At 48.6% G+C, this 13,646-nt stretch overlaps 1 protein-coding gene across 15 annotated transcripts in view; it reads right to left on the reverse strand.

Moving 5' to 3' along the window:
* The window catches only part of MPRIP (myosin phosphatase Rho interacting protein), a 145,046-nt gene that overhangs the window by 105,675 nt on the left and 25,725 nt on the right, over window positions 1–13,646 (reverse strand). For 14 of the 15 annotated variants that reach the window (XM_070563683.1, XM_070563685.1, XM_070563684.1 and 11 more), the window contains exons 2-3: window positions 5,712–5,789; window positions 3,717–3,782 (exon numbers count right to left, since the gene is read on the reverse strand). In XM_070563683.1, the coding sequence (XP_070419784.1) occupies window positions 3,717–3,782; window positions 5,712–5,789 (144 nt within the window). Of the gene's footprint in view, window positions 1–3,716; window positions 3,783–5,711; window positions 5,790–5,897; window positions 6,037–13,646 lie in introns of those variants that run through there. The other variant, XM_070563679.1, reaches the window with a different exon arrangement.

The raw sequence follows: 13,646 nt of genomic DNA on the forward strand, positions 1-13,646 counted from the left end.
CTGGAGGTCACTCTCCCTTCAGCTGAGGAACCACTAAGAGTTGCAACATGTGACGCACCTAACCTCTCTTCCAGAAGCATCCCAGGTCCCACCTTCACCCCACAATGAACGCAGAAATTCTGCAGCAATGCATTTACAAAGTTGAGTAGTTCAATTCAACAAATACTTACTAGGTTTGTGCCACCCAAGCCCAGCCCAGACAACGCAGAGAGATACCAAGAACTATCAGAGGGCCCAACAATGAAAAGAAGTCACAAACTAGTTAGTAAGACAACATTTAAACAAATAAAATGAAAACAAATAGTAACATTGTATAAAAGTCAAGCAACAATTTGAAACAGATTATAACTAAGCGTTAAGGGAACAGCCCAGCCACAAAATCTTACAATTTATTACTGCAGTAGATCAGCTCAAGAGGGATGAGTGGGTTGGGAAGGGGGAGGGCTGGAGCTAAGCTTGTCACCAGAGGTAGGATCAGCAGTAGCTACAGACTGCTCAGAGCTGCTGCCCTCGGAGACCAAACCCAAGATGGGGCCATTATATAAGCATGGTGGTCTGAGCATGCCAAGGGACGTGAGTGGTACCTACATGCTCCCTGGGTAAAAGCACACATAAGCAGTTCTGCTAGCCCTGTGGTCACCCGGATGTGCAGGGACACCCCAGAGAAACCCCTCCATGCCAGGAATAGGCCCACCCCCATTCCACACCAGGCACTTAGCACACCAGCCAACAGGCTAACCCTGCCCCATCACCCACCTCTCTCCCAGAAATCTGACGGTGAATCCTTCCACACCTGTTAAGAACGGGTGATAGCAAGTCAAACATATTTTAATTTTTAAAAATAAAAATAATTTAAGCCACTGACCAGATCATGCAGGGTTCTCAGCCTTGGCACTGCTGTCATTTGGGGCTGGATCTTTCTGGGTTGTGAGTGGCTGTCCTGTGCATTGCAGCATGTTTAAGAGCATCCCTGGCCTCGACCCACTAGGTGTCAGTAGCAACCCCCTCCACCCCTGTGCAGTTGTGAAAACCAAAGAGGACGCCAGACATTAGCAGGTGGCCCTGGGAGGCACAACATCCCCAGTTGAGGATCATGCTTCTACTTCTGGGCACTCAAAGAGAAAACCTCCAGCATGGCTGGAATTCAGTTCACACACAAGCCTGCCTGAAAAGTTCTCCTGCTCCAGGTCTCAGGACTCTGCTGGCCAGGTCAAGGCGGGAGTCTAGGCTTTAGGAGAGCTGACCGCGGGGTTGGAGCTCCAGGATTCTGGACTGTGCTCATCCAGGGAGCGGCCATGAAGAACAAGGCCTGATGCCGAGCACTGGCGCGGCAAAGGCCCCTCCAGCCCCTGCAAGAAGGAGCCTGCCCACAAGCACTACAGCAATGGCCATTAACACTGGCCACTGGGCAGCTGGTATCTGACTGCCTCCTTCACCTAGCCTCTCTTCAAGTGCAGCCCAGATGCTTCCTTGCAACTTTCCTCACAGGACCTTCCTAGCACAAGAGGGAAAACCCTCACATGCCTGAAACGCTGTTTTAAAGGTATTTCAATGCAACTGCCACTGTTTCTTTCACTCAAAGAAATAATGCCACTTCCTTCCCTGCAGGTTCAGGGTATCTGCACCGCCCAATTTGGGCAGATTAGTACTAACTGGCTCACCAATTCAGTCTCTTCAGCTCCAAAGTCATCTCCCAGAAAGGGGGACTCCCAAAACTCTCAATCCTAGGCATCCCCCACCAATGTGCTCTCTGCAGTCCCAGTTTTTCCTAGGACTTCTTTCTCTTCCCACGTCGCTGGCACAGTCCCACCTCTGCTCTAGCAGCACATGAAATAATACCCAACCAACACTCAGGTTGCTGGGAGACCACGGTGTACTGCAAGTGTCCCTACTCACAGCTCAGCAGCCTCCATCATTTTGGAGTGGCTCTCGGATGCAGCATGTGCCGACACAAAGGCGTCCCCAAGAGCGACCATCTTTGTGCTTGTGCAACTGAGCTGAAGGGAATAATGGATTGCGCTGGACTCCAGTTAGACCTAGAGAAAGATTTCCTAACCAGAATAATCAGTCTCCAAGGATAAGTCCAAGCAACTCTGTTTTTCGGAATGGTTCATGGCCCAGCCCAGCCTGGATGCAATCCAGTCAACTTGGGGGCCCCTTCTCTATTGTAAGTCTCTGTGGGACTTCAGAATGGGTCAGCCAGGCACAGGGAGGACAGAGGAAACCTCAAGGTTCATAGGAGCCCAGCTCCCACCCCAAGACTACTGCTCACATGACGGATGGCCAAGTGGGGAGAATACAGAGAGGCAGCGCTGGGTCTGCCTCCAGGCCTGCTTCCTCCCCGAAAGGAACTGAGGGTCCAAGCACAGCAGTTGCCTGCTCCCACCTCTAGGAATTCTAGCACCCCATAGGCACTCACTTTCAACCCAGTCATCTCAAACTACTCTAGACCACAGGTGTTTCCAGGGCAAAAACTCTCTGTGGCCCATCCATGTTGTAGAAATAGTCTCACCAGGAAGAATGAGGAAGAAAATTCTTTTTAAGAAGGAGCCAATGAGGTGATAGTCGATATAGAACTGAGTATCATACCTACTAATTCCATACCTAGATATCATACCCATTAACTCATCCCAGAAACAAAACAGAGAAAGCAACATATCACAAAGATTAGGACCCAAGTGTGGAAACAACCCAATTATGGCCTACTCACATATGAGCTTTAATAACCCCCCTAAAATCCAGGTGTCCCAACAGTCCACAAGGTCCTTGGAGAGGACAGTCATCTCTGCTCACACTTCCAGAAGTCTGCTCTCAACCCTGCAGCAAAGATATGACGTCGGGGTGGGGGGTGGGGGGGTCAACCTATTTTACACGGTGTGACTATGTTTTTTAGGACAGTCCCAATTGAAAAATGCTGCCCACGTGAATGCACACACACACTCACACTCAAACGGAACAGGAAAAGGTAATCAAATCTTCCATCTTCAACCCTTTTAAAGCTTGGAATTCAGTCATACTTCAGATTAGTTAGGAGAGACTAATCTCCTTCAGAGAAAAAGTCAGGAGATGAAATGCGGGGGGGGGGGGGGAGAAAGAGCCAGAACGTTCCACCTGCTTGGTTTTCAGGTTTGCCTCTGGACCAACAGCAGTAAACACTAGTCCAGCCCAGGATGCAGGAAGCAAACCAAGTAAGCAGCAGGGCAGGAAGGAGCCCGCATGCCACAGCTTAGTGACCACAAGAACACTGACCCCATGACCAGGAGGCCTCTGAAAACCGAATGGGATGAGTGAGACCAATCACAGCAACGGAACTGAGAGGCAGTCCTGGGATTACAGTGCGTGAATGCACGTGTGCTCAACTTCCACACACACGCCCAGAGCCAGCCCCCATCTGCCCACAGGTCCACAGCCTGCTCCACTTCTCTCTGCCTAGGAGCGCTCTGCCGAGTCCACTTCCTATCAGCCTTGAACAGAAGGGCCTTCTTTCCTCACTACTTACTCTCACCCACAACCACTACACATGCCTCAAACTAAAGGTCTGAGTTCTAAGGACCATCTCTACGAGCTGCCACAAGTTCTTAAAAAATTCCAGGCTCCCAAACAGAAGCCCAAGCGAAGAGCACACAGCTGCTGTGCTCAGAGACGACGCAGATGAAGCTGAGTTGAGGGGCATGGCAAAGGCTGGAGACGGGGAGTGGGCAGAGGAGGACACTCACCATCTCGTCCAGGGCGTAGCGCAAGAGGCCGTGCTTGTAGAGGATAAAGAACCGCCACTGCCATTTCTGCAACGGAGCATAGAGTGAGTGGTTAGGAGGGCTCTGGCTGCGATCTCTGCTTCCTGAGTCCCTGTGTCTGACAAATCTGTATTTACGGAACGCTGGTTCCACAGCTTCCATTGCTAGGGCAGACGGCATGAAAAGAGGGACCCATGGTGAAGAACGGTGATGTGCTAGCTAGGGGAGAGGCCCAAACCACCCACTGCGATTCCACACGAGTTAAGGAGATTTAACGAGACACCTGGTTTATTTTAATTTGCAAGCTCCTCGGGAGAAGAGATGGTGTGTTGGTCACCTTTTTGTATTCTTCATCGACTAACATGTGTCAGTATTTATTTGATGAATTATCTGACATGATATGGGATAACCTGAGAATGCCAGGCACTAATTCCCCACTTCTGAAAAAATCTGGGAAACTGCTATAAAAGCGTTGTTCCAATGATCCACAGGGAGTGGGAGACAGGGAAAAAGACAGCCGGGCTCCAGTACTCACTGAGGAGGAGCAAACTAACAAAAATCAAACCTGAGAAAGAGCAAGAGCAGCAGGAACAACTCCAACGTCCGGGAATGACGAACCGGCAAGGAGTGCCCCCTCTACTCCCCACCCAAAGGCCAGCTGCTGGGGGCCAACAGTGGGCCGACAGCACTGACAGCAGAACAACAAGGACCTGAAGATAGACGCCTTCCTTTTGGTGGGGGGAAAACATGTCTAGAACATGAGACTGTTGGTCCCTGAATCCCAAAGATCATTATGAGGATCCATGACCTATTTTCAACATTTCAAAAAGCCCAACAAAATTCGTACTTTTCTGGCAATAAGGCCACAAGAACTAAGTAAAATACCATGCTCTGCTTTGGGCCAGAATTATATCATTTATAATAATGATTTTCCCATCAGAAGCTGGAGATGGCAATTCTGTATGACCTAAATATAAAACAGGAAGGGGAACTGCTCCCTAGTTGCTGAAGTCATTGGAACACAGTCACCCCTGTGGTCCTCCCGCCTGGGTGGCAGGAACAGGATACTCAAACGGCCTTGCAAAGAGGACCTGTAGAGGGCTGGTTCCGCCCTTGGTGTCCAGGGAGAGGCCACGTGGACTCTTCTTGAGAAACATTTTCAAGACTCCTACTTGCTGTTTTAAAGTCAAAATCCATTCCAGAAGGAATTCCAAACACCCCAGATACAACGCAGGGTCTGTGGGGCACTGTGGCCCCCACCCCAGAGTGCGGCATTCAGGCTGGGGGCAGCAGAGACCAAGAGGCAGGGCAGAAGCTCTCTGGAGGAGCCAGGGATGGGAAGGAAGCAGAGATGGAGCAATTTAGAGGGTGCAGGTGGCAGCACTTGGAAGCAAGCCCGTGGAAAAGGAAAGCATGTGTTTTAACTGGAGTCAAATCCAAAGGGGCTCCCTGGCAGAGGAACAAACCACTGGTCAGGGACAATGTTGGTTTGACCATCTCACTGCTCCCAGCAGCCTGTGCACAGCAGGGACCTGTCCTGGGCTGGGGTGCCCAGGAGAGATGAGGCAAAAGCAATGCTGGCCCTTGAGGCCCTTAACCCCTCACTAGGCTCATTTGCTGAGCGCCCAGCCTGAAGCACCGGATGGAAGAGGGGAGCTGCAGGAGGCAGGGCCTCGGCCCTGAAGGAACTGGGAACCTAATTAGCATAATACAAACATTTGCCAAACTGCTCTTTTGCCTTTTCCATTTAACTGTTTCTACAGTCAAGAGGACCCATGAAACAGGTGGCACCACATGAGAGCACCTCATTTTGAAGCAAACACCTATGAGCTCATGAAATGGGGGTTCCCTGCTCATCCTGCCATCCCACAACCCACTGTCCAGCTCCCTATCTCCCTCTTCCACTTGGCCAGTTTGCCCTTAGATGGGCCCTTCTCCAGTCCCTCCCACCCTGAGAATTCACTCTGACGCCCTTACCCGAGACCGATGCACTGGGTTGTCAAGGTGAGTCCCATCTGGAGCCAGGAGCAGCCAGCCAGCGTAAATGGGTTTTGCCTGGAGGAGTAAAAGGAGAGCAGATCATCAGTGGTCTTGGACCAAAGAGAGAGAGAACAGGTTCAACAGCCAAGTTAATGACAAACACTCTCTGGAAACACAAGTCACCTCTGCTTAGCACACTCCATGCATCTCATTCCCTAGCCACAGGCTGAGTCTCCAAGAGAGATGTCTGACAGCAAGAAACTTGTGGGAGGTCTGCAGCATCTGGTGTGGAGAGGAGAATGCAAAACCCAGTGGAAGTCTGAAAAACTGCAGAGTAGAGGAACTCCTAGGAAACAGATGCCTCCTTCAAGCTCCTGTTCGAGCCACCAAGATCAGAAAACAACGGCATTTTCTTCAATAACCATCTGAGTGCCGATGTGTGCCAGGCGAACAACACAGTCAAAAGTCCTCATCCTAATGGCACAAAGCAGGGCCTGGGAGAAGAGAGACCCCTTCAGTGATGGCAGCCAGCGTGGGCCAAACCACTGTTGACTTCCTGGTTGTATGACCCTGGGCTGAAACCCTCTGAGCTTCAGTTCTCCCACTTGAAAGGTGGGGGCGATAACAATTATATCTACACCTCACGAAACTTATGTGAGGACTGATGACACAATGCAAGTAAAACTCAGCACAGGAATGGAAAACAGTGCAGCCACTGTGGAAAAGTCTGGCAGTTCCTCCAAAGGTTAAGTGAAGAATTCCACTCCTTGGTATATACACCCAAGAAAACTAAAAGCAGGTGCTCAAATAAAAACGCAGACGTGAACGTTCATGGCAGTCCTATTAAACAGTCACCAAAGAGTGGAAGTCACCCCAACATCCATCATCAGAGGAAGGGATAAACAAAAGGTGGCCTAGCCACACAACGGAATCTTATGCAGCTATAAAAAGGCACAAAGTACTGACAATGCTAACACATGCATGAACCTGGACATTATGCTAAGTGAGAGTAGACCCAAAAGACCACATGGCGCATGATTCCACTTCTATGAAACATCCAGAACAGGTACATGTACAGAGACAGAAAGCAGACTGATGGGTGCACGACACGGAGGGAGTGGGAAATACGGGGTGACTGCTAACAGGTAAGGGATTTCTTTTCAGAGTAATAAAAATGTTCTGGAATTAGACAGTGGAGATGGTTGTATGACTTTGTGAATATGCTAAAAACTACTCTGTATACTTTAAAAGGGTGAATTTTACAGTCTGTGAATTATATCTCAAAAAAAATCATAGCAGAAAAACACACTGAGCAGTGTCTGGCCTATGAGTTCAATCAATGTTAGCTATGATTATATTTTTTTATATCCAAAGAGTTTCTCCTCCCCCAAGACCATGGCAGTCGGAGCTCAGCGTGAGCTAAAGATCTGGACAGCCACTCTGACTCCACCCCCCTTTTCAGCCAGAGCCAGCTGGAGAGAAAGGGCGGGGAAGGCACAACCAGGCCAATTTGTCCACTGCCCTCTGGAGGGCAGGACACAAATAAAGCCCAAACCCTCTGCCTGCTGTCGACACACACACTGATCTCCGGGTGAGCCTAAGGGCTCCTCTGGAAGTGCTTTTTATTCAACGCTCTCCAAACCAGGAGGCCCTGTCACACCTCTTCAGCTGGCAGCCTGGAATCTGTGGACTCAGAGAGGAAAGGTCATTTGCCAGAGGTCACACACCATCTGCCAAGAAGAACTCTCTTTTCTTGGCTTCTGCAGGTTCCTCAAGGCCCCCCAGGAAAGCAATGGTTTTTCCCTGTGAATGTGAACAGGGCACGTAAGGAGGGGCTTCGGGCAAGGGGCATGGAGAGGCCTGAAGAAAGTGAAAGACTGGCTTTGATGGACACAAGAGTGGGCACTGGCAGGTAACCAGGGGTTAGAGGGACACAATCCAGGAGGGCCATGGGGTATGTGGAATGAAATTCTGCCTGGGAAAGCAGAAGCAAAGAGAGTAGAGGTCTGTTTTCTCAGCAAACACCAGCAGCACCCAGCCATCCCCAGGCAGGTGAGCACGCTCGGCTTCTCTCCCGCACCACTCAGGGATTCACACACTTATCAGACCCCATCAAAGCTTGCACACAGGATGGAGCGGTCAGCACCGGGGCAGGACAACCCCCTGTGTGTATCCTGGGCCAGGTGACTTCCCCACTTTGCCCCTCAGCCTGCAGTTCCGTGACCTGTGAAACCAGGAAGTTAGACGACGAGGTCATGTCTCCTCCATTTCTGTCCAGCTTTTATTGTACATCAGCCTCCCAGTCTCTGGCTGCAGGGCTTTGAGACAGCTTCACATTATCAGCCACATCTGGGCTTTCCCCAAAAGCGGCAGTGGGAGACCCAAGGGCTAGCACAAGTTCCCTCAGAACCCAGTCTTGGTCTCACCCTGGCCCACCACTGGTGTCCTTATTCACTCAACAAACATATACTCAGCTGACTGTGTGCATAGCCCCCATGTGCTGTACAGCAGGGAGCCTGCCAGCACCCACCTCGATTGGCCATGATTTTTTTCTTTTCTTTTTTTTTTTTTTGCTGAGGAAGATTAACCCTGAGCTAACATCTGTGCCAGGCTTCCTCCACTTTATATATGGGTCACCGCCATAGCATGGCTGACAACTGGTGTAGGTCCACACCTGGAATCGGAACCCACAAACCCAGGCCGCTGAAGCCGGCCACACTGAACTTAACCATTATGCCACGGGGCTGGCCCCTGGCCATGACTTCTTTATACAGATCACCCCAAGGGAGACCCTTCCAGGTCGGCAGGTTGTATAGAAACGTAGGAAGGCCAGGTCAACACCGGGCATAGGGCCAGAAACACGTGCTCTGGGAGGAGGAGCAGGCTGGGAAGTGGGTATGTTCTATCAAGAGCATTTTCCAAGGCAAACCCACAGTGACTGAAGGCAGACAACAGTTGCCTAGGGCCAGGGGGATGGAAGGATTGGGGAATGACAGCTAAGAGGTACAGGATTTCTTTCCAGGATGATGAAAATGTTCTAAAATTGATTGTGGTGATGGTTGCACATCTCTGGGAATATACTAAAAATCACCAAACTGTACAATTTAAATGGATCAACTGTATGATATGTGAATTTCATCTCAATAAAGCTGTTTAAAAAGTCTGTGGAAGCAGAGATAAATGAGAAACTGCTCCTACCTTCACGGGTTCACAGTCCAAAGGAAATAGAGAGAGTCCTTTTCCCAAACCTAAGGAAGCCAAATCTGGGGAGGTACTGGGGGGGTCACTATGTAAGTCTTCAAGTGACTCTGCCCCCACAGCCAGATTTGGGAAACTTCATTCAAAGAGACAGGGACAAGGTTCCAAAGGGCAGTGACCCAGTCCATTGGTTTGTAGGAAGAGAGCTGGAACGTGCCAGGCACAGAGGCCAGAGAGGGAGCAAGAGGCAGCAGGCGCAGGCTGACGGGGTAGAGGGTGGAGCAAAGAGTTCCTAAAAGGGCTGACTTGGTGCCCACAGCTGGATGACAAGAGCCTCCAGATGTCTACTGTGCCATTCTACCTCCTCAGGAGACAGGGAGGTACCTGCCACCCTGCACAGCCATCCAACTGAGCAAATGACCGTGAAGGAGGTGAGGACCCCCAACCCCACCACACAGGAGGGCGGCCTGAGGTGGAGAGGACTCTCTGGGCACAGGCACAGCTAAAGCAAAGGCACAGAGGCAGGAATGACTGCGTTTGAGGGGCTGGTGAGGAAGGAGCCAACCTAACCACACAAAGCCGCTCCTGCTGCTTCCCTCCTCAAGCTCCCCAGCACCTCTACTGCGAGCCCCAGGACTGGAACCCACCCCACATGCCCGAGAGCCCAGCGCCAGGACAGCCTGTGGTCCTGAGCCGGCCACCCTGTCCTCAGCCCACAGGCGTGGGAAGGGCCTCCCAGGAAGTGCTGCTGCTTCTCCCACCATTTCTGACTGTCTAAACACGCCAGCAGCAGGCCTGGCCGTGGCGCTAAGTCCAGAAGTGCCCCCCAGAGCCACTGTCCCCACAGGACCAGAGGCTCACAAGCAGTTTGTAAGGCAGCACTGCTCCCTCTCAGGCCTCACCGTCTGTCCTGGAGAGGGGCCTCTGACAGGCTTGAAGGCATTCTCTTCCTGAGAGCCCCATAATGACAGACACACAGACTCTCAACAGACAACCCAAAAGGAAGCTGGCACAGGGGAGCGTGTCTAGAAACTCTTAGTGGTATGCTAGCTTTGTTGTTTTCTGACAGGGTGGCTGGGGTTTCTGTTTTTGTTTCTGTCTTTTGAGGGAGAGACGGGGACAGGAGAAGCAGGGATCTGTTGTTGATACCGAGGAGCTGAGCAGTAAGGATCCAAAGGACAGGACTGAGTTCTGTTTCAAGCAGGCCACCCCAGAGGAAGCACACTGGTCCAGATCCCACATAAAAGTGACCACACAAGAGTGTCCTCTGAGCTACTTCCCTTCAGTTAAACTCGGCCTCCCCTCACAGACCCAATCAACTGGAGGCTGCACTCCTGGCTGGCCTCTGGGAAGAGGCTGCTGGCGGTCCGGGCATACTCCTCACCCCAAAGCCCTTTCGAAAATGGTTCCCTGAAACTTCTGCTTCCTGGAAGATGGAGTAGACGTAATTTTGTCCATTCCTCCTACTAAGTACGAATAAAACCCTGGACATAGTACATAAGACAAACCTAAGAAGACTGAAAGGTGGAGAGACAAAGGCAGATGGGCTGGGAACCTTGGAACCTGAGAAACGACATGGAGGTATGGTGTCCTGGGTTTTCTTTTTGCCTCATTGTCCCAGACTGGGGACTGCAGGAGCCAGCAACCTAAAAGTGCCAACAGGCACAGATAAAAAGAAGCCCCAATAAAAGCCTGTTCTCTCTGACTGAAGCACCAGGCAAGGGACAGCTGGGTGAGAGAGAGAACTCTCAGACAACAGCCACCCTACTCCAGACACACACCACAGAAAAGATGCAGCTCCACCCTGACCAGCAAGGGCTGCACTTCCACCTTGCCAGCTCAGAGGTGCCCTAGCATCCCTGCCAGGGAAGGGTCAGGAGGCCAGATAGGGAGCTGGGACTTTCATTCCCACCCAGCAGTTCCGAGGCCCCCTCCCTTTCCCTGCTGGGGTGATGATGGAGGAGGGCACGTGGGGAGCTGAACTCCCACCTCCCCTGGCAGTACCAAGGAACCTCCCACCTCAGGTGTCAGTGCAGGCCAAGTGGAGAGTCTGGACTTCTACCTCCACCTGAAAGTAAAAGGCAGTGGTCCCCCTTCCCTGCTGGAGCAGTGTGAGAAAGAGCTGACTGAAAGAGAAGGATCAAACGCAATCCAGAGTCACCCAACATAACGTGAAAATGTCCAGGTTTCAACAGAAAAATCACCATTATACCAAGAAGCAGGAAGGCTGCAAAGTCAATGAACAAGACATTCGATGGACGCCAACATGGCGGTAACAGACGTGTCAGAACCACCTGACAAGGATTTTAAAGCAGCCATGCTAAAAGCTTCAACAAGAAATTATGAACATGCTTGAAATAAATGAAAACACAGAAAGCTTCAGTAAAGAAACAGGAGATATAAGAACCAAACAAATTATGAAACTGAAAAATACAATAACTGAAATAAAAAGCACAATGGATGGGCTCAACAGCAGAATGATGGGAGCCAAGGCAAGAATCAGTGAACTGGAAGACAAAACAATAAAAATTACCCACTCAGGGGCTGGCCCCGTGGCCGAGTGGTTAAGTTCACGTGCTCCGCTGCAGGCGGCCCAGTGTTTCGTTGGTTCGAATCCTGGGCACGGACATGACACTACTCATCAAACCACACTGAGGCAGCGTCCCACATGCCACAACTAGAAAGACCCACAACGAAGAACATACAACTATGTACTGGGGGGCTTTGGGGAGAAAAAGGAAAAAAATAAAATCTTTAAAAAAAAATTACCCACTCAGACAGCTGAGAGAAAACAAACTGAAAAAAATAAATAAATATGAGAAGAACAGCATTTAGGAACTTGTGAGACTATAACTTGTGGAACTCTGTCATCAGAGTCCTGGAAGGAGAGGGGGGTAGGGCAGAAAAAGCACTTGAAAGAATGGCTGAAAACTCCCCAAATTTGTCAAGAGTGGCAACCTATAAATTCAAGAAGCTGAGTGAATTCCAAAGGATAAACTCCAAAGAAATCCACACCAAGACAGAAATTTAATTAATATCAAAAACAAATATCAAAACTAAAGACAAGGATAAAATCTTGAAAGTAGTCAGAGAAAACAACAGCTTATAGATAAGAGAAAACCAAATATAATTAAAGCAGATTTCTCATTGGGAACCACGGAGGCCAGAGGGACGTGGCACAATGCTTTTCAGGTGCTGAAAGAAAAAAACTGTCAAGAATTCCACACCCAGTGAAAATACCCTTAAGGAAAGAAAGGGAGATAAAGACATTCTCAGACAAAGGAAAACTGAGAGGATCTGTTAGCAGACTTACCGTAAAAAATATGGCTAAAGGAAGTTCTCTAAACAGAAAGAAAATGATAAAAGAACGAACCTTGGATCATCATAAAGGAAGCAAGAATACAGGAGGCAAAAATACATGTCATCAGGCTTCCCTTCTCTTGAGTTTTCTAAATTATGTTTGATGACTAAAGCAAAACTTACAACAGTGTCTGGTGCATTCTAAATTATGTAGAGGAAATATTTAAGACACTTACATGGGGAATGGTAAAGGAACGTAAAAGGTACTCCCTTTCCTTGAACAGGTAAAATGACACCACTAGTAGGCTGTGATAAACTATATATATATGTATAAAACGTAATGCCTTGAGCAATCACTAAAAAATCTATACTGAAAAAATCACTATAGATAAATATAAAATTTATCATAAAAAAATCAAACCCTAAGAAAAAAAATTCAAGGAGAAAGAGAAATGAAAATCAAAGAGAACAAACAGCAAATAAAAAATAATTATAGCCTAACATATCAATAATTATATTAAATGTAAATGGTCTAAACATGCCAATTAAAAGACCGAGACTGAAACAGTAGATGAAAAAAAATGATCCAACTATACACTGTCTACAAGAAACTCATTGCAAACATAATGATACAGACAGGATAAAGTAAAAGAATGGTAAAGATACATCTTGCAAATATTAAAGGAGAGCAGAGTTGCTATGTTAGTAACAAAGTAGACTTCAAAATAAAGAAAATGACAAGAGACAGAAAGAATATTATATAATAACAAAGGCTCGATTCATCAAGAAGACAAAGCAATCCTAAATGTATAGGCACCAAATAACAGATCTGCAAAGCACTGTGAAGAAAAACTGACAGAACTAGAAGGAAAAAAAAATAAACCCACAATTACAGTTGGAGACTTCAACATTCCTCTTTCAATAGTTCATAGAATAACTAGACAGAAAATCAGCAAGGAACCAGAGCAATCAACAATACCATCAACCAACAGAATCTAATTGATAGCTGTTAGAACAGTCCACCAAACAACAGCAGGTTATACTTTTTTTTTAAGTGCCCACAGAACATAGACCACGACAGATCCTACCTTGGGCCATAAAACAAATCTCAATAGAATCAAAGAACTAAAATCAACGTTCTCAGACCACGACGAAACCAAACTAGATATCAGTATGAGAAAGGTAACAGGAAAATCTTCAAACATTTGGAAACTAAACAATACACTTCTAAATAATCTTTGGGTCAAAGAAGGAACCTCAAAGGAGATTTAAAAAAACACTGACATATTGGGGGCCGGCCCAGCGGCGCAGTGGTTAAGTTCACGTACTCCGCTTCAGTGGCCCAGGGTTCACAGGTTCGGATCCTGGGTGCACACCTAGCACTATTCATCAAGCCATGCTGTGGCAGCATCCCACATAAAATAGAGGAGGACT

Source organism: Equus przewalskii, chromosome 10 (genome assembly GCF_037783145.1).
Source record: "Equus przewalskii isolate Varuska chromosome 10, EquPr2, whole genome shotgun sequence".
Lineage (NCBI taxonomy): Eukaryota > Metazoa > Chordata > Mammalia > Perissodactyla > Equidae > Equus > Equus przewalskii.